Genomic DNA, 24,972 nt, shown 5'->3' on the forward strand with positions numbered 1-24,972 from the left:
TGCCCCCCCCTGGTATCCCATGGACCCGGGCATCCAGGGCCCCCGGTATCCCACGGACCCAGGCGTCTGCCCCCCCCGGTATCCCATGGACCCGGGCGTCTGCCCCCCCCTCCCCGGTATCCCACGGACCCAGGCATCCAGGGCCCCCAGTATCCCACGGGCCCAGGCGTCTGCCCCCCCCGGTATCCCATGGACCCGGGCGTCTGCCCCCCCCTCCCCGGTATCCCACGGACCCGGGCGTCTGCCCCCCCCTCCCCGGTATCCCACGGACCCGGGCATCCAGGGCCCCCAGTATCCCATGGACCCAGGCGTCTGCCCCCCCCGGTATCCCACGGGCCCAGGCGTCTGCCCCCCCCCTGGTATCCCATGGACCCAGGCGTCTGCCCCCCCCGGTATCCCACGGACCCGGGCATCCAGGGCCCCCAGTATCCCACGGGCCCAGGCGTCCGGCCCTCCCGTATCCCACGGACCCGGGCGTCCGCCCCCCCCCGGCTCCGTATCCCACGGACCCAGGCGTCCGGCCACTTCCCTCCCTTTCCCTGGCCGGGACCCAGGCGTCCGGGCGCTTCCATACATGGGCACCGAGGGGCCCGCGCGGGGCGACGTCACGGGGGGGCCGCACCCAGTCCCGGCCATGGACGACCTGGGTAAGAGCCGCGCGCGTCCCTCTGTCCTTCCATCCCCGCTGCCGGCCCTCCGGCCGGCCCTGGCGCTGGGGCGGCGGCGGGGATGGCGGGTGTTCGGGGCCCGGACGCCTGGGTCCGTGGGTGCTGGGATGCCTGGGTGCTGGGATGCCTGGGTCCATGGGTGCTGGGATGGATGGTGCTGGGACGCCTGGGTCCATGGGTGCTGGGATGGATGGGTGCTGGGATGCCTGGGTCCATGGGTGCTGGGATGGATGGTGCTGGGACGCCTGGGTCCGTGGGTGCTGGGATGGATGGTGCTGGGACGCCTGGGTCCGTGGGTGCTGGGATGCCTGGGTGCTGGGATGCCTGGGTCCATGGGTGCTGGGATGGATGGTGCTGGGACGCCTGGGTCCATGGGTGCTGGGATGGATGGGTGCTGGGACGCCTGGGTCCATGGGTACTGGGATGGATGGGTGCTGGGATGCCTGGGTCCATGGGTGCTGGGATGGATGGGTGCTGGGACGCCTGGGTCCATGGGTGCTGGGATGGATGGGTGCTGGGACGCCTGGGTCCATGGGTGCTGGGATGGATGGGTGCTGGGACGCCTGGGTCCATGGGTACTGGGATGGATGGGTGCTGGGACGCCTGGGTCCGTGGGTGCTGGGATGGATGGGTGCTGGGATGCCTGGGTCCGTGGGTGCTGGGATGGATGGTGCTGGGACGCCTGGGTCCGTGGGTGCTGGGATGGATGGTGCTGGGACGCCTGGGTCTGTGGGTGCTGGGATGGATGGGTGCTGGGACGCCTGGGTCCGTGGGTACTGGGATGGATGGGTGCTGGTGTGCCTGGGTCCCTGGAGCAGGGGATGGATGGGTGCTGGGACGCCTGGGTCCCCTAGAGGTCATGGGTGCTGGGATGGATGGGTGCTGGTGCGCCTGGGTCCCCTAGAGGTCATGGGTGCTGGGATGGATGGGTGCTGGGACGCCTGGGTCCATGGGTGCTGGGATGCCTGGGTCCGTGGGTGCTGGGATGGATGGGTGCTGGGACGCCTGGGTCCCCTAGAGGTCATGGGTGCTGGGATGGATGGTGCTGGGACGCCTGGGTCCATGGGTGCTGGGATGGATGGGTGCTGGGACGCCTGGGTCCCCTAGAGGTCATGGGTGCTGGGATGGATGGGTGCTGGGACGCCTGGGTCCCCTAGAGGTCATGGGTGCTGGGATGGATGGGTGCTGGGACGCCTGGGTCCCCTAGAGGTCATGGGTGCTGGGATGGATGGTGCTGGGACGCCTGGGTCCATGGGTGCTGGGATGGATGGGTGCTGGGACGCCTGGGTCCCCTAGAGGTCATGGGTGCTGGGATGGATGGGTGCTGGGACGCCTGGGTCCCCTAGAGGTCATGGGTGCTGGGATGGATGGGTGCTGGGACGCCTGGGTCCCCTAGAGGTCATGGGTGCTGGGATGGATGGTGCTGGGACGCCTGGGTCCATGGGTGCTGGGATGGATGGGTGCTGGGACGCCTGGGTCCCCTAGAGGTCATGGGTGCTGGGATGGATGGTGCTGGGACGCCTGGGTCCATGGGTGCTGGGATGGATGGGTGCTGGGACGCCTGGGTCCCCTAGAGGTCATGGGTGCTGGGATGGATGGGTGCTGGGACGCCTGGGTCCCCTAGAGGTCATGGGTGCTGGGATGGATGGGTGCTGGGATGCCTGGGTCCCCTAGAGGTCATGGGTGCTGGGATGGATGGGTGCTGGGACGCCTGGGTCCCCTAGAGGTCATGGGTGCTGGGATGGGTGGGTGCCTGGATGCCAGGGTCCACCCCGGACGCCTGGGTCCCTCACCCCACCCCACCCCACCCCACCCCCCAGACGCCCTATTGGCCGACCTGGAGACGACGACGTCGCACCTCGCCCGGCGGCCGGTGCTGCTGACGGACCCACCGGGGGGGGTGACCCCCCCACACCCACCCTCCACCCCCAGCGGGGACCCCCCCCGGCCACCCCCACCCCCCTACGGCCCAGTGAGCTCGGGCATCTCGGGACCAGGAGGGGCCCCGGGGACGCTGGGCGATGCTGGGGACCTTGGGGACACGGGGGGCCTCGGGGCCCATGGGCGTAAGGGGGGGTGGTTTGGGGACATTGGAGGACCTTGGGGACACCGGGGGCCTTGGGGGCATGGGGGGATTTTGGGGATGCTGGAGACTTTGGGGATGTTGGGGACGTTGAGAGGCTTTGGGACACCGGGGCCGTGGCGGGCCCTGGGGGCATTGGGGGATGCTGGGGATCTTGGGGAAATGGGGGACTTTGGGGACATGGAGTGGCCCTGGGGACACGGGGGGGCTTTGAAGGACCTGGGGACACTGGGGAGCCCTGGGGGCTTTGGGGACGTGGAGTATCTTGGGGGACTTGGGGTTGAAGATGGGGGACAACGGGGTTGGGGACCCCTGGGATGGGGACGATGGGGACATCAGGGATGAGGACAGGGACTCGGGGCGGGGGGGGGGGACACTGGGGACACAGGGACCTCGAGGACTCGGGGTGATGGGGACACTGGGGGTGATGATGTCCCAGGTCCCCATTAACCCCCAACGTGCTGGTCCCCAGGTGCCAGGGGGGGACACCGAGCAGCTCTACAGGTATGGGGACGTTGGGGACCTGGAGGGGACGTTGGCGACATGGGGGGGGAACACTGGGGGTACGGGAGGGGACACTGGGGACATGGGGGGATGGGGGGGGGGGATTTGGGAGGAGGGGAAAAATGGAGGGCCGGGCGGGGGGAGCGTGGAGAGGACCATGGGGACACGGAGGGGACATGCCACCCCCCGGTGTCCCCATCCCCCAGCACGGTGCAGAAGGCCCGGCCCCCCCGGCCCCCCCCGACCCCCCCCAGCCTGGGGGAGCTCGACCGGCTCCTCCGCGACCTCAACGCCACCCACAGCTCCATCGCAGGTACCCCACCCCTGCCACCCCCAAATCTGCCCAGGGACCCCAAAATCACCTCCAGCTGCCCCAAACCCCCCCTCCCGGGCACCCCAAAAGCCCCCAGAGCACCCCAACCCCCCCCAAAGCACCCCAAAAATCACCCTGGGCACCCCAAACCCCCTCAGCCCCCCCCCAAATCACCCTGGGGACCCCAGAATTCGTTCTGTGGACCTCTAATCTCCTTGGGGACCTCTAAAATCACCCTGGGAACCCCCAAAACCTTCCTGGGGACCCCAAAACTGGCCATGACACGCACACCCCCAGATGAGATCCTGGCCCAGTTCCCCCCCTTGAAGAGTCCCGAGGGGGTGAAGAGGAAGGAGGCGGCGGATGAGGCTGAAGTCGGGGTGTCCCCCCCACGGTAAGTGTGTGTGTGTGTGTGTCCTTGAGGGGGCAGCACCACCCCAAAATGGGGGTAACCCCCATCAGCTGCACCCCAAAACAAGGCCATCCCCAATTGCCAGCCCCCCTATCGGCACCACCCCTCTGGAGCCCCCCCACCCCCAACCCTCTCCCTGCCCGCCCCCAAAGCAGCTCGGGGACCCCCCCGGTGCCCCCCGCCTCGGCCACCTCGGCCACCCAGGAGCTGGACAAGCTGATGGCCTCGCTCTCCGACTTCCACCTCCACCGCGCCGTGAGTCCGGGGGGTTTCAGGGTGTGTGTGTCCCCCGTTTTACTCTGCACCCCCATAACTCTCTTCTTCCCCCTTCCCACCCCCAGCCCCCCCCAAAAAAGGGGGTTCCTGAGGGGGGGAACCTGGACTCGATGCTGGTGCTGCTGCAGTCGGACCTGAGCCGCCAGGGGGTCCCCACGGGGGCGAAGGGGGTTTGTGGGTCCTGCCAGAAGCCCATCGCTGGGAAGGTGGGTTTTGGGGTGCCCCTGGGGGGGGAAGGGGAGGGAGCAGGTGCGTGGGGGAGGAAAAAGGCGGGGGGGTGGCTGGTGGTGCACCCCAAATTGGGGGCTTCCTTGTGGGCATCTTAAAATGGGGCTGCCTGTGGCCGTGCCCCAAAACGGGGAGGTCCTCTGGTGTGCCCCAAAATGGGGTTAGCTTCATGCGTGGCCTAAAGGGGGGCTGCCCTCCGCAGCCCAAAAGTAGGGCTATCCCCAGCCAGCTGCACCCCCAAAGTGAGGGTGCCCCCCCGCCCCCAAGCAGGACCCCAAATCAGACCTCGCCCAGCCAGGACCCCAAAATGGGGTGTCATCCCTTGGGACACACACACACACCCCCCCCCCGCAGGTGGTGAAGGCTTTGGGGTGCGCCTGGCACCCCGAGCACTTCGTCTGCGCCCGTTGCGGGGGGGAGCTGGGGGGCGGCAGCTTCTTCGAGAAGGACGGGGCGCCCTACTGCCCGCGGGACTACGGACGGCTCTTCTCTCCCCGCTGCGCCCGCTGCGCCCAGCCCATCCTCGACGTGGGTCGGGGGGACCCCCGGGGGGGGGGGGACACGACACCTTCTGGGGGTCTCCGGGAGCGGTGGGATCCTTTTGGGTGCCGTGGGACCTTATGGGGGTGCCCTTGGGGGGGGGGGGGGGGGGGGGGGCTGGGGGCAGTGGGACCCCCTGGGATGCCCTGAGAGCGGTGGGACCTTCTGGGGGTCCGTGGGACCTTCTGGGGTGCCCTGGGGGTGGCGGGACCTCCTGGGGGGGCCCTGGGGGGCCCTGGGGGGCGGTGGAACCTCCTGGGGGGCCCTGGGGGGCAGTGAGACCTTCTGGGGGGCAGTGGGAGGCTTGTGGGTTGTGGTGGGAACCCCTGGGGTGCCCTGGGGCGGTGGGACCCCCTTGGGTGTAGCGGGACCTTGCGGGGCGCAGTGGGACCTTCTGGGGGGCCGTGGGACCCCCGTGGGGTGCAGTGGGGCCTTGTGGGGTGCCCTGGGGGCGGTGGGACTCCCTGGGGGTGCAGTGGGACCCCTGGGGGGGGGCTGGCAGTGACGTCCCCATCTCATCTCCCCCCCCCCCGCCCCCAGAAAATGGTGACGGCGCTAGACAAGAACTGGCACCCGGAGCACTTCTGCTGCGTCAAGTGCGGGCAGCCCTTCGGCGAGGAGGGTGGGTGGTCCCCGTGTCCCCCCCCGTGTCCCCTCCCATCCTCCCAGATCGCCTCGTGGCCCCCTCCCACCGTGTCCCTGTGGCCCGATCCCGTGCTCACGTGTCCCCGTGTCCCCACGTCTCACCATCCCCACGTCCCCAGATCTCTCCTCCTCCATCCTGGCCTCACCACCCTGGTCGCATCCCCCGTGTCCCCACATCCCCGCGTCCATGTCTCCCATGTCCCCGTGTCCCCATGCCTCCCCCGTCCTCGCACCGTCCCCCTGCCACCCTCCCCGTGGTGTCCCCCAGGCTTCCTGGAGAAGGACGGCCAGCAGTACTGCCGCCAGGACTTCGCCGAGCTCTTCTCCAGCCGGTGCCGGGGCTGCGGGCGGCCCATCCTGGAGGGCTACATCGCCGCCCTCGAGGGGCTCTGGCACCCCGAGTGCTTCGTCTGCCGGGTGAGACCCCCGCCACCCCCACCTCCCCTGGTTCCTGATGTCCCCACGTCCCCGTGTCCCACCTCCAGGAGCACTTCACATGCCACGTCCCCACCTCCCCTGGTCCCTGATGTCCCCATGTCCCCACCTCCCCTGATCCCTGATGTCCCCATGTCCCCGTGTCCCACCTCCGGGAGCACTTCACATGCCACGTCCCCACCTCCCCTGGTCCCTGATGTCCCCACGTCCCCGTGTCCCACCTCCAGGAGCACTTCACATGCCACGTCCCCACCTCCCCTTGTCCCTGATGTCCCCATGTCCCCACCTCCCCTTGTCCCTGATGTCCCCACGTCCCCGTGTCCCACCTCCGGGAGCACTTCACATGCCACGTCCCCACCTCCCCTGGTCCCTGATGTCCCCATGTCCCCACCTCCCCTGATCCCTGATGTCCCCACGTCCCCATGTCCCACCTCCGGGAGCACTTCACATGCCACGTCCCCACCTCCCCTGGTCTCTGGTGTCCCCACGTCCCCATGTCCCACCTCCAGGAGCACTTCACATGCCACGTCCCCACCTCCCCTCGTCCCTGATGTCCCCATGTCCCCACCTCCCCTGATCCCTGATGTCCCCACGTCCCCGTGTCCCACCTCCGGGAGCACTTCACATGCCACGTCCCCACCTCCCCTGGTCTCTGGTGTCCCCACGTCCCCACCTCCCCTGATCCCTGATGTCCCCACGTCCCCGTGTCCCACCTCCGGGAGCACTTCACATGCCACGTCCCCACCTCCCCTGGTCTCTGGTGTCCCCACGTCCCCACCTCCCCTGATCCCTGATGTCCCCACGTCCCCGTGTCCCACCTCCAGGAGCACTTCACATGCCACGTCCCCACCTCCCCTGGTCTCTGGTGTCCCCACGTCCCCATGTCCCACCTCCAGGAGCACTTCACATGCCACGTCCCCACCTCCCCTGGTCCCTGATGTCCCCATCTCCCTGTCCCTGTCCCCAGGAGTGCTTCGCGCCCTTCGTGGGGGGCAGCTTCTTCGAGGATGGCGGCCACCCCTACTGCGAGCGGCACTTCCACGCCCGGCGGGGCTCGCTGTGCCGGGGCTGCGGGGAACCCATCGCCGGCCGGTGCGTCACCGCCATGGCCCAACGCTTCCACCCCGAGCACTTCGTCTGCGCCTTCTGCCTCCGACCACTCTCCAAGGGCACCTTCCAGGAGCAGGAGGGCAAGCCCTACTGCCAGCCATGCTTCCTCCGCCTCTTCGGGTGAGGCCACCGCGGCCCCCCCCCAGCCCCACTGATGGTGCCCCATGGTGCGGGGTGCCCCACAGAGGTCCAATGGACACCCTGCGACCACCACGACAAGAACGTCCCACGGGTGCCCCGTTGCGTGGGATGCACCATTGAAGTGGTCTTCAAGGTGCCCCGTGGTGCCTGGGGGCCTCATGCATGGGGATCTGGCACCCCTGAGGTGCCCCATGGTGCGGGGTGTCCCGCAGAGGTCCAATGGACACCCCACGACCACCACAAGAACATTCCATGGGCGAACCATTGGATGGGGTGCACCACTGGGGTGGTCATGGAGGTGTCTTGGGGCGCTTGGAGGCCTCATGCGTGGGACCCTTGAGGTGTGCAGTAGCGTAGGGTGCCCCATAGAGATCGAACGGGCACCCCATGACCATCCCACGGGTGCCCCATTGCATAGGGTGCTCCATGGAGGTGGTCATGGCGGTGCCCCCATGGTGCCCGGGAGCCTCACGTGGGGGTCCATCACCCCTGAGCTGCCCCATGGTGTGGAGCGCCTCATACGTAGCCCAGGGGGGTCCCATGGGTGCTCCACGGTGCGGTGTGACCCACGGATCTGGCCATGGCCTTGCCCTATGCCATGGGGTGACCGTGGATCCGGCCCGGGACTTGCTCCACGGCATGGGGTGGTCTCCGTGCATGGTGCGGGACTGGAAGCGCTGGGGGGCACTGATGGTCCCGGTGGGGCACTGGGGGTAACCGGGGGGCACTGGGGGCCTCCGTGGGTCGCACTTGCTCTTTGCTTGCACATGCCAAAGCCTTCATAATTTGGGGGGTGGGGGGTGAGGGCCAGTTGGGGGATCAGTGGGGCAGGTTGGGGGTCTCTGGGGTAGGTTATTGGTCGGGGGGGGGGGTCCCTGGAGAAGATTGGGGGGCAGTTGGAGGGTCTATGCAGCTGTTTATGGGTCTGAGGGGTCTCTGGGGAAGGTTGGAAGGGTCTGTGGGACCAGCTGAGAGGCAACTGTGGGTCTGTGGGGCAGGCTTTGGGTCTGGAGGGATCTATGGGGCAGGTTGGGGGGGGAAATAGAAGGTCTCTGGGGCAGGTCAGGGGGCAGCTGTGGGTCTGTGAGGCGTTTTGGGGAGCACTTGGGCGGATCCATGGGGCAGTTGGGGGAGGATCTATGGGGCAGTTGGGGGGCGGGGGGGGGGGGGGGGGACGACACGCAGCACCGGGCGCACGCGGCTGAACATGGACAATAAACACCCGCAGCACAACTGCAACGTGTGGGGTGAACCCAACCTCCCCGGGGACCCCAGCCTCCGGGCGCCCGTTTTGGGTCCGTTTCACCCCCTTCCAGCTCCGTTTTACCCCCCTCGTCACTTTCACCTCGGTGTGGGTCAATTTCACCCCCTTTGGGGTCACCGCTTGCCCCCGTTCGGGTCAATTTCACCCAGTTTTGGGTCAGTTTCATGCTTTTGGTGCCGTTTCACACATTTTTGTGTCCATTTTGCCCATTCTTCATGCCAATTTCACCCCCTTTGGGGTCAGTTTCAGCCACATCGGGTCAATTTCGCCTCCTTTTGGGGTCAGTTTCACCTGCTTTGGGCCAATTTCACCCAGTTCGGGGCCATTTTCACTCACTTTGGTGTCAGTTCTCCCAGTTTTAGGTCGATTTCTCCCCCTTTTGGGTCAATTTCTCCTAGTTGTGGGGCAGTTTCACCAAATACGGGCTATTTTTCCCCCACTCTGGAGGTTATTGCACCAAATTTTGGGTCTAGTTCACCCGCTTTGGGGCCAATTTCACCCACTTCGGGGCTACTTCATGCGGGTTTGGGTCTGTTTCTCTCCCTTTTTGGGTCAATTTCATGCCATTTCTGCTAATTCCACCCTCCGTCGCGTCAGTTTTCCCCCTCTTCGGGATCGATGTCGCTCCGTTTCAGCCAATCCCCCGCCCCGCCCCAGTTTTGGGGGGCGATTTCACCCAATTTCTGCTAATTTCCCCCCAGTTTGGGGTCAGTCACACGGGACGCCCCCTACCCCCGTGACCGACCCCTGTGACACCCGCCCACGCCTCGCACGAGGGCCCCGCCGCCCCCGGGCGTCCGGGAGACTGTTGCGGGGACCCAGGCGTTCGGGCCCCATACGTGTGGGTTTGGCGCCGGCCGCCACCGCCTGTAAATAACCCCAACCGCTTCCTGCCACCCAGGGGTGCTGCGCCGGGGGGGGACGGGGGACGGGGGACGGGACAGGACGTGGCTGAGTTGGGATCACCCCCGTTTGGGGGTGCAGCCGGTTGGGGTTGATCCCCATTGTAGGTCGCACTTCATCGGGGGGGGGGGTAACCCCCATTTCGGGGTGCAGCTCGTTGGGAGTCACTCCCATTTTGGGGGTGCAGCTGGTCAGGGTCAACCCCGTTTGGGGGTGCAGCTGGTTGGGGTTGATCCCCATTGTAGGTCGCACTTCATCGGGGGGGGGGGTAACCCCCATTTTGGGGTGCAGCTCGTTGGGAGTCACTCCCATTTCGGGGTGCAGCTCGTTGGGAGTCACTCCCATTTTGGGGGTGCAGCTGGTCAGGGTCAGCCCCGTTTGGGGGTGCAGCTGGTTGGGGTTGATCCCCATTGTAGGTCGCACTTCATCGGGGGGGGGTAACCCCCATTTCGGGGTGCAGCTCGTTGGGAGTCACTCCCATTTCGGGGTGCAGCTCGTTGGGAGTCACTCCCATTTTGGGGGTGCAGCTGGTCAGGGTCAGCCCCGTTTGGGGGTGCAGCTGGTTGGGGTTGATCCCCATTGTAGGTCGCACTTCATCGGGGGGGGGTAACCCCCATTTTGGGGTGCAGCTCGTTGGGAGTCACTCCCATTTCGGGGTGCAGCTCGTTGGGAGTCACTCCCATTTTGGGGGTGCAGCTGGTCAGGGTCAACCCCGTTTGGGGTGCAGCTGGTTGGGGTTGATCCCCATTGTAGGTCGCACTTCATCGGGGGGGGGGTAACCCCCATTTTGGGGTGCAGCTCATTGGGACTCACTCCCATTTCGGGTGCAGCTGATGTGGGGTCAACCCCATTTCAGGGTGCAGCTGGCTGGGGGGGGGGTCACCCTTATTTGGGGTGCACCCACTTGGAGTCACCCCCATTTTGGGGCGCAGCTGAGCTGGGGCAATCCCCGTTTCGGGTTGCAGCACGCAATGGGTGCCTCTCCCTCCCAGCCCCCCCAAACCCCATCCCCCGTCGTCCCCCCCCGTTCCCCACAGCCCCACCCCTCCACCTCTCTCACTTCTCTTTCCCAGCACCCCGGGGTGGCCGCCATGCACCCATGTGTGGTGCTCGCGGTGCTCTGTGGAGGTGGGGGCGGGATGCCTGGGTCCCCTGGGGGTCCCCGGATGCCTGGGTCCCCTGGGGGGGGGGGGGGGGGGGGAATGTTGGGGGGATTGGGGGATTGGGGGGGGGGGGGGGAGCGAAACGGGGGTCCCCGGATGCCCTGGGTCCCCTCCTCCACCCTCCCCTCCCCCCAGGGCTGTCCCCCACCCTCGGCTCCGGACTGGACGAGATGACAGCGACGATTTTTCGGGGGCACGGGGGCTCCTTTGGGCACAGCGTGGCCCAGCTCGACGGCGGGTAGGTGCCCCCCCCCCTCCCCCCCATCACCCTTGGGTGCCCCCTCCTCCCCCCATGGGACATCCCCTGACCACCCCCCCACTACCCCCACCCTAGGGTGCTGGTGGGGGCCCCCCTGGAGCCGGGAGGGGCTGGTGAGACGGGACGGGTCTATCGATGCTGGTTCGGGACCGGGAGCTGCCAGGATGTCCCCATCACCGGTAGGATGCTGGGTCGTGTGTCCCCCCCACCCCGGGATGCCTGGGTCCCCCGGGAGGGGTGTGGAGAGGGGGCAGCCTGGACACCTGGGTCCCCCATCATGCCCCTCTCCCCCCAAAGCCCCCCGGAGGTGACCTCCATGTCTCTGGGCCTGTCCCTGGTGGCCTACGGATCCCAGCTCCTGGGTGGTCCCGCCTTTGTTGTGACGGTCGATGGGGTGATGGGGTGGCAAGGCGGGGGGCACGACAGTGGGGTTGGGGGGCTCTGGGGAGGTGGGACCATCGCCCTCAGCGAGGGGGCCCAGTGGGGTCTCCTGGGCTCTCTTGGGGTCTACTAGGGTCTTTTGGGGTCTGCTGGGGTCTACTGGGGTCTCTTGGGGTCTACTAGGGGCTATTGGGGTCTTTTGGGGTCTGCTGGGGTCTACTGGGGTCTCTTGGGATCCACTAGGGCCTATTGGGATCTTTTGGGGTCTGCTGGGGTCTCTTGGGGTCTACTAGGGTTCTGTTGGGGTCTTTTGAGGGTCTACTAGGACCTATTGGGATCTTTTGGGGTCTGCTGGGGTCTCTTGGGGTCTACTAGGGTTCTGTTGGGGTCTTTTGAGGTCTACTAGGATCTATTGGGATCTTTGGGGTCTGCTGGGGTCTCTTGGGGTCTACTAGGGTTCTGTTGGGGTCTTTTGAGGTCTACTAGGGTCTATTGGGGTCTCTTGGGGTCCACTAGGGCCTATTGGGATCTTTTGGGGTCTGCTGGGGTCTCTTGGGTCTGCTGGGGTCTCTTGGGGTCTACTAGGGTTCTGTTGGGGTCTTTTGAGGTCTACTAGGTTCTATTGGGATCTACTGGGGTCTGCTGGAGGCTCCTGGGGGCTCCTGGGGGTTCTGTTGAGGTCTACTAGGGTCTTTTGGGGTCTATTGGGGTCTACAAGGGTCTATTGGGGTCTTTTGGAGTCTCTTAGGATCTACTGGGGTCTACTGGGGGCTACTGGGGGTCTGTTGGGGTCTATTAGGGTCTGTTGGGGTCTACCAGGGTCTACCAGGGTCTACTGGGATCTACTGGGGTCTGCTGGGGGCTCCTGGGGTCTCTTGGAATCTACTAGGGTCTACTAGGCTCTTTCGGGGTCTCTTGGGGTCTACAAGGGTCTACTGGGGTCTTTTGGGGTCTCTGGGATCTACTGGGGTCTATTGAGATCTACTGGGGCCTGCCGGGGTCTACTGGGGTTCTGTTGGGGTCTACTAGGGTCTATTGGAGTCTCTTGAGGTCTGCTGGGACCTATTGGAGAATATTGGGGTCTACTGGGGCCTGGGAGGGTTGGGGGAACATGGCATCACCCTGCCTTGGCCCACAGGCGTGCGGCCCCACGGCGCGGAGGGCCTGTGGGGTCAACATGGAGCTGCAGGGGTTCTGCTTCCTCCTGCCTGCAGGGAACACCCTGCCTGCCACCCTGCCAGGTATGGGGGGCCTGACAATGGGGTGAGGGGCCCTATGGGGTAGGGAAAGCCTGACACTGGGGTTGATGGGCCTGTGGTGTTGATATGGGGTGGAGAAGACCAGACGCAAGGGTAGATGGGTCCTATGGGATGGTGAAGACCTGACGCTGGGATAGATGGGCCCCGCAGGGTCAAGCTGTGCATCTTTCCCTCCACCACCCCACATTCCTCCCCCCCGCCCCCCAGGTTGCCCCGCGAAGGCCTCTGACATCGTCTTCCTCGTGGACGGTTCAGGCAGCATCGCGCTTTCTGACTTCGAGAGGATGAAGACCTTCATCACCCAGGTCATGAGCCAGTTTGAGAGCACTGACACCCGTGTACGTGCCACCCCCCACCAGGGCCGGGTCCCGGGCACCCATGGGTGGTCTGATCCTGCCCTATCACATGTCCTCCCCTTCTCCCCACCCCCTCCCCCGGGCCAGTTTGCCCTCATGCAGTTCTCCAGTACATCCACCCTCCATTTTGACTTCGCCACCTTCGCCCGGTTGTCCCCGGCGGAGCGGGTAAAGGAGGTCCACAGCATCACGCAGAGCAGAGGGACCACCTGCACGGCCAGTGCTATCCAGACTGCGGTGTAGGTCCTGCCCCCAGACCCATCCTGCCCCTTCTTCCCTGCTCGGGGCCACCCCATCCTCCCAAGATGACCATCCCTTCCATCCCCCCGGGGCAGGAGGCAACTGTTCACCCTGAGGAACGGAGCCCGGGAAGGTGCCCACAGGATCCTCATCGTGGTGACGGATGGGCAGAAGTTTGGGGACGTGCTGGAGTACAGAGAGGTCATCCCCGAAGCGGTGCACGCGGGGATCATCCGCTATGCCATTGGGGTGAGTGAGCGCTGTCCAAACATCTCCAACCATCCATCCATCCATCCATCTATCCATCCCCAACATCTCCATCTGTCCATCCATCCACCCATTTCCAAACATCTCCGTCCATCCATCCACCCATCCGTCCATCCGTCCATCCATCCTTACATACATATATCTCCACACGTCTCCATCCATCTGTCCATCTTCAAACACCTCTGGCCATCTACAAGCACCTCTGTTACTCTCCAAACATCTCCAAACTTCCCTTCATACATCCTTTCCCCAATATCTCCACCCATCCAGCCATCTCCAACCATCTCCATCCGTTCTATTCGTGTCCGTCCATCCCTCCCTCTCCAAACACCCATCCGATCCATCCTTCTTTCCCTCCCCAAACCTCTCTGTCCCTCCACCCGGCCATCCTTCTCCCACCACAGGTGGGCAGTGCCTTCGTGGATGCAGAAGCCGTAGAAGAGCTCCGCACCATCGCCTCCAAACCCAGCAAGGACCACGTCTTCCGGGTGGACAACTTTGACGCCCTGCAGGGCATCCAGAACCAGCTGCAGGAGAAGATCTTCGCCATCGAGGGTAGTGGGGGGCTGGGGGACGGCTGGGGGGTGGCCGAGGGGGGCAGTCGGTGCCCCCGCCACCCCCTACCTCTCCCCAGGCACCCAGTCTGCCCACAGCAGCTCCTTCCAGCTGGAGATGGCCCAGGAGGGCTTCAGCGCCCTGCTCACCCCCGTAAGTGTCCCCTGGCCACCCGAGACCGTCCCCACGCCCGTGGGGTGTCCCTGGGGCGGGACTGACTCCTCTCCCCCACCGCTGTCCCCCTCCCCATCTTTACTGGTGCAGGAGGGGCCCGTACTGGGAGCGGTGGGCGCCTACGACTGGTCCGGAGGGGTCTTTGTCTATGGCGGGAGTGGGGAGACCACCTTCGCCAACGTGTCCCGAGCTGCCGGGGACATGAACAACGCCTACTTGGGTAAGGGCTGCCTGGGACAGGGACGGACAGGTCCCCGCCAGGTCTCTGGGATGGTGGTGTCCCCCGCGAGGGTCCCGGGATGTCAGTGTCCTCTGGAGGGTCCCAGGGTCCCGTCAGCACCCTCACGGGGGCTGTGGGGAGAAGTCCGTGTCCCTGTCGGGATCATGGGGCCACCAGCATCCTCAAGGGTCTTGGGGACGTCAGTGTCCTCACGAGGGTCCCTGCGTGGGGCTGGGGACACCGGGTTCCCATGAGGTTCCGGGGGACATCGGGCCCTGGCGGAGGGTCCCCATGACTATGCTGGGGACATGGGCATCCCCACGGGTGTCTTGGGGACGTCAGGTCCTTGTGAACGTCCCCACGACAGTCCTGGGGACATCAACGTCCTCGCAATGTTCCTGGGGACATCGGTGTCCCCATGAGGATCCGGAGGATGTTGGTGCCCCCATGAGGTCCTGGGGACGTCAGCATCTCCACAAGAGACTTTGGGGCACCGGTGCCCTCACGGGGATCCTGGGGACACCGGTGCCCCCGTGGGGTCCTGGGGACGTCCGCATCCCCGCACGGCTCCTGGGGCCGCTGGCACCCCAGGAGGGTCCCCCGCTGACCCCCGCTGTGACCAGGCTACGCGGCCGAGTCCCTGTCCCTGGAGGGCAGGCGGGCGCTGGCGCTGGGGGCCCCCCGCTACCGCCACATCGGCCGCCTCCTCCTCTTCCACCTCCGTGGCCCCCGGGCTGCCTGGGAGCTCCTGGCCGATGCCACGGGGCCGCAGGTAACGGCAGGGACGCGGGGAGGGGACAGGGGGGTGCCGGGGGGGGGAACCCCCCAGCCAGCCCCACGGCCGCTTCTCCCCGCAGGTGGGCTCCTACTTCGGTGCGTCCCTGTGCGCCCTGGACGCCGACGGGGACGGCTCGGCCGAGGTGGTGCTGGTGGGGGCCCCCATGTTCTACGGGGCCGGCAGCGGGGGCCGCGTGGCCGTCTGCAGCCTGAGGCCCAAGGTAGGGGACCCCCACCCCACCCCACCACACCCCACCTCGCCCCAGGGCAGGCAGAGGGGGCACCCAGCGCCTCGCCCCCCCCCCCCCCCAGGGCGGCCAGCTGCGGTGCCAGCAGACGCTGCAGGGACAGCCGGGCCACCCCTTGGGGCGCTTTGGGGCCAGCCTGGCTCGCCTGGGGGACGTCGACGGGGACCGGTGGCCTGACGTGGCCGTGGGGGCCCCGCTGGAGGATGAGGAGCGGGGGGCCGTCTACGTCTTCCGCGGGAAGCGGGGCGGCGTCGCCTCCCAGTACAGCCAGGTGAGACGCCCCCCACCCCTGGTCCTGGGGGGTGGGGGTGTCCCAGGTCACGGGCGCCTGCTGGGTGACAGAGAGGTCCCGGGTGCTGGAGAGGTCCCGGGTGGTGGAGATGTTCTGGGTGGTGGAGGCATCTTGGGTGCTGGAGAGGTCCTGGGTGCTGGGGACGTGGCCGGGTGGTGGAGATGTTCTGGGTGGTGGAGATGTTCTGGGTGGTGGAGGCATCTCGGGTGGTGGGGGCATCTTGGGCGGTGGAGAGGTCCTGGGTGCTGGACACACGTTGGGTGCTGAAGATATCTTGGGTGCCGGAGGCGTCTTGGGTGGTGAAGGTGTCTCGCGTGCTGGAGGTGCTCCAGGTGCCCAAGGTGTCCTGGGTGCCGGAGACGCTCCAGCTCCTGAAGATGTCCCAGGTGCTGGGAACATCTGGGGTGCCAGAGACGTCTCACCCGCTCGGGCGCCTCTGTCTCCCCCAGCGCATCTCAGGTGCCCAGTTCCCCAGCGGGCCACGCTATTTTGGGCAGGCCATCAGCGGTGGCCAGGACCTGACCGGGGACAGGCTGCCGGACGTGGCCGTGGGCGCCCAGGGACAGGTTCTGCTGCTGAGGTGCGGCTGGGGGACCCACCTGGGACCTTCCGTGGCCTGGAGGATGCAGTGGCCGCCACCAACCCCCCCTCCGGCTGTCACCACCAGGTCCCAGCCGCTGCTCAAGGTCCGCGTCACGGTGGCTTTCCAGCCCCCGGAGATCCCCACGGCCGCCTTTGATTGTCAGGAGGAGGAAGCGCTCAGGGGGAAGTGGCCAAGGCTAAGATCTGCTTCCTCAGCACCAAGAAAACCCCTGACAACTTTGGTGAGAACCCCACGCGTCCGTCTGGACGCCCAAGCATCTGCAGGTGTCCCCAGGGCCCCCCAAAGCCCCTCCCCCGCTTCTCAAGACCCCCAGAAGCCCATCTGTCCTCCCAAAGCCCCTCCAGGCATCCCCAAACCCCCCAGAAATCCCCGTGGCCTCCTAAATCCCCCTCCAGATGCCCTCAAGACCAGTCAGAAGCCTGTCTGGCCTCCCAAAGCCCCCCCAGACGTCTCCCAAGCCCCCCACATGTCCACCTGGCCTCCCAGAGCCACTCCAGATGTCCTCAAGATCCCCAACCCCCCCCGCCAGGTGTCCCCACATCCCCCAGAAGTCCACACGGACTCCTAAACCACCTCCAGATGCCCTCAAGACCCTCCAAAACCCATCCGGCTCTCCGTCTCCCCCTTTCCCACCATCCTGGGGGGCTGCCGGAGACCCCGGCCACCCACCTTCCCCTCCCTTTCCCCGCAGGCAGCCAACTTTCCACCACCCTCCGGTACCAGGCGGCCCTGGACCCCGGCCGGGCAATGGTCCGGGCCGTCTTTGCCGGCAGCGCCACCATCCACAATGGGACCCTCCGACTGGGCGTCGGACAGCGGTGCGAGACCTTCGCCATTGCCTTCGCGGTGGTGTCGGGAAAGGCCCCGGCGGGGCGGTCTGGGGGTCGCCCACCCCCCGGCGCCGGCCTGGGGGACACGGTCGTCTCTCCGTGCCGGGCAGGGCTGCCCGCGGGACACGCTGACCCCCCTGGTGCTGCGCCTCACCTACGATGCCGCTGGGGACCCCCATCCCGGTGGCCGGGGGCCTGCGGCCAGCCTTGAGCGAGGACTCGGAGATGGTGGCCGTGGGCACGGTAGGGGCTGGGGGGCACCCCACGGCGGCGGCGGCGCTGGGGGGAGTGGTGGTGGGGCGTAGGGTTGGGGGGGTGTGGAGGGATGGAGGGAAGGAAGGAGAGGTGGGATGGATGGATGGATGGATGGATGGATGGATGGATGGACGGAAGGATGGACGGATGGATGGACGGATGGAAGGATGGAACGGATGGATGGATGGATGGATGGATGGATGGATGGTGGATGGATGGAAGGATGGATGGACAGATGGATGGATGGAAGGATGGACGGTTGGACAGATGGACAGGTGGAAGGATGGATGGACGGATGGATGGAAGGAGAGATGGGATGGACAGAAGGACAAGAGGAAGGAAGGAGAGATGGATCCACGGAGAGAAGGGAGGTGGGATGGATGGGCGAAAGGGAGGGCAGGAGGAACCAAGGGAAGGTGCGAGGAAGGGAGGAGGGACGGACGCATGGACAGTAGGGGGGAAGGACAGAAGGACGGAGGGGCAGGTGGGTAGAGGGGTGGGAGGAAGGAAGGACGCAAGGACGGACAGAAGGACGGACACATGGAAGGACATCTGTGCATGGGGAGGGCTGGAAGACCAAGGAGAGCCCGGGTGGGTGGGCAGACGGACAGACGGCTGGCTGAGGGGGGGGAGGACGAAGGAGAGGAAGGGCGGACAGGGCAGCTGGCCAGCCGGGGACGGACGGACGGACGGACGGACGAGGCGTCTCCTCAGCTGCCCTTCAAGAAGGACTGTGGTGCCGACAACATCTGCGTAGACGACCTCCAGATCTCCTTCAGCTTCTCGGGGTAGGTCCCCCCTGTTCCCCAGCGTCAGGCGGACACCCGCGGACACCGGGGTCCGCCCACACCTGCCCCCAACCCCTCTGTCCTGTCCCCCCCCCAGGCTGGAAACCGTCGTGGTGGGGGTGACCGACGTGGTGGACATCACCGTCACCCTCCGCAACCGCGGGGAGGACTCGTACGGGGCCACCGTCCAGCTGCAGCACGCCGAGGCCCTCTCCTACCGCAAGGCTGCCGTGCTCCAGGTACCCCCACCCCCACCGGACCCCCCCCAAATCCTTCAGAGCCTCCAAGAGCCCCCAGAAGTCCCCAAGACCCTCCAGAAATCCAGCTGGCCTCCTAAAGCCCTTCCAGATACCCTCAAGACCATCTGCAAGTTCACAGTGGATGCCCAACTCCCCTCCCGATGTCCCCAAGATCCCCCAGAAGTCCACGTGGCCTCCTAAACCCTCTCCCGATGTCCTCCAGACCCCCTAGAAGTCCAGGTAGCCCATCAAACCTCTCCAGATGGCCTCGAGACACCCAAAACCCCTCCAGATGTCCTCAAGACATCCCCGATATCCGTTTGTCCACCCAAAGCCCTTCCGGAAGTCCGTGGGCCTCCTAAACCCTCTCAGATAGCCTCAAGACCCTCTAGAAGCCCATGTGGGCTCCAAAACCCTCTCCAGGTGTCCTCAAGGCCCCCCAGAAGCCCGCCTGGCCTCCAGCCCCTCCTCCAGACGTCCCCTGACCCCCCAAGTCATCTTGCCCTCCCCCGTCCCCACCCCTGACACCCCCCCGGGGCGTTCTCAGTCCTCCAGGAGGTCACCGTCCCTGCACTGCAACTCGCAGCCGGCGGAGGGACCACGGCGCAGCACCCTCTGCCTCGTCAACCACCCCATCTTCCGTCCCGGTGCTGAGGTGAGGGGTCCCCGGCGTCCCCGCGCCCCCCCAGCCCGCTCGGGCGCTTGGGGACGTCACCGTGAGGTAGGTGGAGGCGTGACGCTCGGCGTCCCGTCCCCAGTCGTCTTCACCGTCACCCTGGACGTGCCCCACAGCGCGGAGCTGGGGGGCTTGTTGGAGGTGGTGGCCAATGCCAGCAGGTGAGGGACAGGGGCGCAGGGGGTGCGGGGTGGGGGGGTGAGGGGGACGACGTGACACCCCTCTGCCGCAGTGACAACAGATCGCCGGGTGGCCGGGCAGCGCGCCGAGATCCCGGTGAAGTACCGGCGTCTTCCTCGTCCTCACCAGGTAGGGGACGCCACCTCTACCCCGTGTCCACCGTCCCCAGCCGCCCACCAGCCCCACGTCCCCAGTGGACCTCTACCCCGTGTCCACCGTCCCAGCCGGCCACCAGCCCCACGGCCCCAGTGGACCTCTACCCCGTGTCCACCGTCCCCAGCCGGCCACCAGCCCCACGTCCCCAGTGGACCTCTACCCCGTGTCCACCGTCCCCAGCCGGCCACCAGCCCCAGTCCCCAGTGGACCTCTACCCCGTGTCCACCGTCCCAGCCGGCCACCAGCCCCACGGCCCCAGTGGACCTCTGCCCCGTGTCCACCGTCCCCAGCCGGCCACCAGCCCCACGGCCCCAGTGGACCTCTACCCCGTGTCCACCGTCCCCAGCCGGCCACCAGCCCCACGGCCCCAGTGGACCTCTACCCGTGTCCACCGTCCCCAGCCGGCCACCAGCCCGGTCCCCAGTGGGACCTCTGCCCCCTCTGCCCCGTGTCCACCGTCCCCAGCCGGCCACCAGCCCCGTGTCCCCAGTGGACCTCTACCCCGTGTCCACCGTCCCCAGCCGGCCACCAGCCCCGTGTCCCTCATCCCCAACGTGCCGGCAGCCCCCGTCCCTGTCCCCGATGTGCCCCTTCCACGCACCCCCGGTGCCCCCACCCGCGCCCCCCACCGTGTCCCCTCTCGTCCCCACCAGCGCCCCCGACTCCACCAAGTACGTCAACGTCTCGACCCACGCGGGGGCCCCTGCCGGCGCCCCCGTCACCCACCACTACGAGGTGAGGGGGGGGAGGGAGGGAGGGAGGGGGGCGATCCCCCACGCCTGGGTCCCCCCCTCCCGCCGCGGGTCCCGTCCCCACCGTCCCCCTCCCCGCGGCAGGTGAAGATCTTGGGCCAGCGGGGCCTCCCCGTCAACGTCACCTTCCTGGTCCCCACGGCCCTGGGGGGGACCCCGCTCTGGGACGAGCTGGAGGTGACCCCTGACCAGGTAACGGCCCCCCTGCCCCGCCGACCCCCCAAAACAGGGCGGGACCCCCATCAGCTGCCCCCCAAAACGGGGGTGACCCCCATCAGCTGCCCCCCGTAAGGGGGGTGACCCCCAAGCGGTTGCCCCCCCCCGAAAGGGGGGTGACCCCCAAGCGGGGACAGCCCAGAAAGGGGGTTCCCAGAACGGGGGTCCCCCCCCGCCTCCCCCCCCCCCCCCAGCAGGAGCTGGTGCAGTGCCGGGCGGTGGCCGAGCACCCGGGGGTCCCCGACGTCCCCCAGCGCCTGCGGGAGCATCCCCTGCTGGTGAGTGCCGGCCCCCCCCCCCCGGGGAGGTGGGGCAGGGGGTGCCCCCAGCCCCCGTCACCCCCCGCCCCTCTCCCCACCCCCCCAGGACTGCGCCGTGGCCGCCTGCCGGGAGCTGCAGTGCCAGGTCCAGGAGCTGGAGCCCCCCCGGGCCCTGGGGTTCCGCCTCGGGGGGAGCCTGGCCCTGGGCTGGGTGGCGCCGGTAAGGGGGCGGCCGTGGGGCGGCCGTGGGGCAGCCGGGGTGGGGGGCACCCCGCCGGCCGCCCCCGGGACGAGGGCCAAACCGGGGACGGGCAGGGCGCCCTGGGGCGGCGGGGCGCCCCGCGGCGATGCCCTCTGCCCCACGGCTGCCCCACGGCTGCCCCCCACCCCAGACCCAGCAGCCCAAGGTGGTCGTGCAGAGCTCGGCCCAGGTCCACTACGACGTGGGGCGCTACTGGAACACCGCGGGGGGGGCCCAGCTCCAGGTGCGCCCCGACCCCCGGGTCCGGGGGGGGCGGTGGGGTGGGGGGTCCCGATGCCTGGGTCCGGGTGGGGCCGTGGGGTGGGGGGCGGTGGGGTGGGGGGTCCCGACGCCTGGGTCCAGGGGGGCAGTGGGGTGGGGGGCCGGACTCCTGGGTCCGGGGGGCCGTGGGGTGGGGGGCAGTGGGGTGGGGGTCCCGACACCTGGGTCCGGGGGGGGCAGTGGGGTGGGGGGCAGTGGGGTGGGGGGCCCTGGACACCTGGGTCCAGGGGGGGGCCGTGGGGTGGGGGGCAGTGGGGTGGGGGTCCCAACGCCGGGGGGGGCAGTGGGGTGGGGGGCCGGACTCCTGGGTCCAGGGGGGGCAGTGGGGTGGGGGGCCCTGGATGCCTGGGTCCAGGGGGGGCAGTGGGGCGGGGGGCAGTGGGGTGGGGGGTCCCGATGCCTGGGTCCGGGGGGGGCCGTGGGGTGGGGGGCCCTGGACGCCTGGGTCCGGGGGGGGCAGTGGGGTGGGGGGCAGTGGGGTGGGGGGCCCGGACACCTGGGTCCCTCGGCCAGCCCCCCCCCCCCGCAGGTGCAGACGGAGGTGGAGCGCCTGGAGACCCCCAACCCGCTGCCCCTCATCCTGGGGGGCACCGTGGGGGGGCTCGTCCTGCTGGGGCTGGTGGTCCTGGTGCTCTACAAGGTGAGGGGGCGGGGCCTGGGAGAGCCCCGCCCGCGTGGGGTGGGGGCGGGGCCTCCTCCCCTCCCCCCACCCCACACCCATCTCCCTTCCCCCCCCCTTCCCCCCCCCCCAGGTGGGCTTCTTCAAGCGCCGCTACAAGGAGCTCATGGAGGGCGACGAGACCCCCACGGCCCCCCTGGGCGACCCCCAGGGGTGAGGCGGCCCCCGGACGCCTGGGTCACTTTTTGGGGGGGGGGGGAGCACGCGCCCCGACGCCTGGGTCCCCTTGGGGGGGGGTGCCCCGACGCCTGGGTCCTCCCAGATTTCATGGGGGGGGGGGGTGTCGTCGTCGTCCCCCCCCCCCCATTTTCGCAGCTTCAAATAAAGCCGCTCGGGCGCCGGACCCCCCCCCCCGTCTCAGCCTGAATTGGGGGGGGGTGTCACACCCGGACACCCGGGTCCCCTGGGAGCCCTGTGACCCCCCCCTCGTCCCTCCCAAGGACGTAGGCGTCCAGGCCGCGCCCCCCCCCCCCCCCCCCTTCTCTGGCCCCTCGCCCTTCGCCCGGGTCTATATTTAACCCGGCTCCGCGTTTAACACGTGCACCGAGCTGGGGCCGGGCCTCAGCCCATTGGCCGGGCCGGGGGGCGCCGCGGGGCCCCGGGTGACCCCAGCCGGTCGTTCGCCCTTCGTTGCCGCCATGCTCGCTTGGGGGGCTGCCCCACGGCGGGCCCTGGCCTCCGCTGCCGGGACCCACGGCGGCGCTGCTGGAGGTCCGGGGGGGGGGGGTGGGGGAGGTCATCCCGGGGGGGGGGGGACACGACACAACGACACGTCTGGGTGGTTTTGGGGTGTACCAGGAGGGTTTTGGGGTGGCTTGGGGTCCGTAGCGGGTTTTTTTTTTTTGGGGGGGTGGTTTTGGGCGGCATTGGGGTGTATTTGGGGTGTTTTGGGTGGTATTTGGGCTGTATCGGGTGTTTTGGGGTGGTTTTGGCCGTATTGGGGTGTTTTGGGTGGTATCGGGGTGTATCGTGTGGATTTGGGGTGTTTCGGGCGATATTGGGGCTGTGTCTCATGGTTTGGGGGTGGTTCTGGGCAACATTGGGGTGTATCAAGGGGATTCGGGGTGTTTTGGGTGGTATCGGGGCTGTATCTGATGGTTTTGGGGTGGTTTTGGGGTGTTTCAGGCGGTTTGGGGGGCTGTATCAGGTGGTTTGGGGTGTCTTCAGTGGTTTTGGGGGCCTTGGGGGGACGTACTGGTGATATCGGGGGCGCACGGGTTGAGGTTCGGGCGTTTTGGGGGTGCGTTAGGGTGAAACTGGGCTGCAGCGGGTGGATTTGGGGTGTTTTGGGGCAGTATCGTGTGTTTTGGGGCTGTTTGGGGCGTATCGGGTATTTTGGTGTGCTGCAGGATGTGTCCGGTGGTTGCGGGGTGTTTTGGGGTGCGGTGGGGTGTATTTGGGGGTGGTTTGGGGACCCACGGGGTGTTTCGGGGGGAGGGGGATGGCGCATCTGGTTTTTTGGGGTGTTTCGGGGCATTATCGGGTGAGGGCGGACCCGAGGGTGCCCAGGGGCGTTTTGGGGTGTGCCGGGTGACACCTCAGGGTGTACCGGGACCTTTGGGGGGGGGGGGGGGGAGGAATTGGGTTTGGGGGCGCCCCGGCCCCACGGAGCCTGTGGGGCAGGTCGGTTGTGGCGGGCACTGTCGTTCCTGGTGGCGCTGCCGGCGGTGGGGGTCTGCATGCTCAACGTCTGGCTGGAGCAGCAACGGCACCACCACGGGCCCCCCGAGTTCGTGCCGTACCACCACCTCCGCATCCGCACCAAGGTACGGGGCGGGGGGGGGGGGGGAGGCCCGACGCCGGGGTAGATGGGCCCTACGGGGGGGGATATGGGGTGGGGGAGGCCTGACGCCGGGGTAGATGGGCCCTACAGGGGGGGATATGGGGTGGGGGAGGCCTGACGCCGGGGTAGATGGGCCCTACGGGGGGGGGATATGGGGTGGGGGAGGCCTGACGCCGGGGTAGATGGGCCCTACGGGGGGGGGGGGATATGGGGTGGGGGAGGCCTGGACGCCAGGGTAGATGGGCCCTACGGGGGGGGGGATATGGGGTGGGGGAGGCCCAACGCCGGGGTGGATGGGCCCTACAGGGGGGGATATGGGGTGGGGGAGGCCTGATGCCGGGGTAGATGGGCCCTACGGGGGGGGGGATATGGGGTGGGGGAGGCTGACGCCGGGGTAGATGGGCCCTACGGAGGGGGGGATATGGGGTGGGGGAGGCCTGACGCCGGGGTAGATGGGCCCTACAGGGGGGGATATGGGGTGGGGGAGGCCTGACGCCGGGGTAGATGGGCCCTACGGGGTGGGGGGGGGGGGGGGGGGGAAGGCCTGACGCCGGGGTAGATGGGCCCTACGGGGGGGGGGATATGGGGTGGGGGAGGCCTGACGCCGGGGTAGATGGGCCCTACGGGGTGGGGGGGGGGGGGGAAGGCCTGACGCCGGGGTAGATGGGCCCTACGGGGGGGGATATGGGGTGGGGGAGGCCTGACGCCGGGGTAGATGGGCCCTACGGGGGGGGGGATATGGGGTGGGGGAGGGCCTGACGCCGGGGTAGATGGGCCCTACGGGGGGGGATATGGGGTGGGGGAGGCCTGACGCCGGGGTAGATGGGCCCTACGGGGTGGGGGGGGGGGGGGAAGGCCTGACGCCGGGGTAGATGGGCCCTACGGAGGGGGGGATATGGGGTGGGGGAGGCCTGACGCCAGGGTAGATGGGCCTACGGGGGGGGGATATGGGGTGGGGGAGGCCTGACGCCGGGGTAGATGGGCCCTACAGGGGGGGATATGGGGTGGGGGAGGCCCGACGCCGGGGTGGATGGGCCCTACGGAGGGGGGGATATGGGGGTGGGGGAGGCCTGACGCCGGGGTAGATGGGCCCTACGGGGTGGGGGGGGGTGGGGGAAGGCCTGACGCCGGGGTAGATGGGCCCTACGGAGGGGGGGATATGGGGTGGGGGAGGCCTGACGCCGGGGTAGATGGGCCCTACGGGGGGGATATGGGGTGGGGGAGGCCCAACGCCGGGGTGGATGGGCCCTACGGGTGGGGGGGGGAGGGATATGGGGTGGGGGAGGCCTGACGCCGGGGTAGATGGGCCCCTACCAGG

At 68.0% G+C, this 24,972-nt stretch overlaps 2 protein-coding genes across 2 annotated transcripts; both read left to right on the forward strand.

Moving 5' to 3' along the window:
* The first annotated feature begins 622 nt into the window (after window positions 1–622).
* On the forward strand, window positions 623–8,031 carry TGFB1I1 (transforming growth factor beta 1 induced transcript 1). The gene is made up of 11 exons (XM_076363997.1): window positions 623–647; window positions 2,489–2,640; window positions 3,224–3,255; window positions 3,462–3,568; window positions 3,866–3,962; window positions 4,133–4,235; window positions 4,322–4,462; window positions 4,839–5,012; window positions 5,565–5,646; window positions 5,938–6,086; window positions 7,072–8,031. The coding sequence occupies exons 1-11, from the start codon at window positions 635–637 to the stop codon at window positions 7,336–7,338; spliced, it is 1,317 nt and encodes a 438-aa protein (XP_076220112.1). The 5' UTR covers window positions 623–634; the 3' UTR covers window positions 7,339–8,031.
* Window positions 8,032–10,613: 2,582 nt separating this feature from the next.
* Window positions 10,614–22,046, forward strand: LOC143173875 (integrin alpha-M-like). The gene is given in 29 exon segments (XM_076363999.1): window positions 10,614–10,650; window positions 10,821–10,923; window positions 11,020–11,123; window positions 12,540–12,566; window positions 12,792–12,922; window positions 13,028–13,179; window positions 13,276–13,429; window positions 13,852–14,002; window positions 14,082–14,155; window positions 14,267–14,396; window positions 15,020–15,168; window positions 15,254–15,394; window positions 15,486–15,692; window positions 16,163–16,293; window positions 16,381–16,478; window positions 16,481–16,537; window positions 17,009–17,163; window positions 17,258–17,320; window positions 17,322–17,390; window positions 18,117–18,190; window positions 18,288–18,429; window positions 18,977–19,266; window positions 19,510–20,176; window positions 20,278–20,385; window positions 20,604–20,687; window positions 20,776–20,889; window positions 21,062–21,154; window positions 21,722–21,832; window positions 21,945–22,046. Coding segments are annotated over 29 exon segments (3,900 nt in total). The 3' UTR covers window positions 22,029–22,046.
* Window positions 22,047–24,972: the final 2,926 nt, after the last annotated feature.

This window comes from Aptenodytes patagonicus, unplaced genomic scaffold (genome assembly GCF_965638725.1).
Source record: "Aptenodytes patagonicus unplaced genomic scaffold, bAptPat1.pri.cur scaffold_376, whole genome shotgun sequence".
NCBI lineage: Eukaryota > Metazoa > Chordata > Aves > Sphenisciformes > Spheniscidae > Aptenodytes > Aptenodytes patagonicus.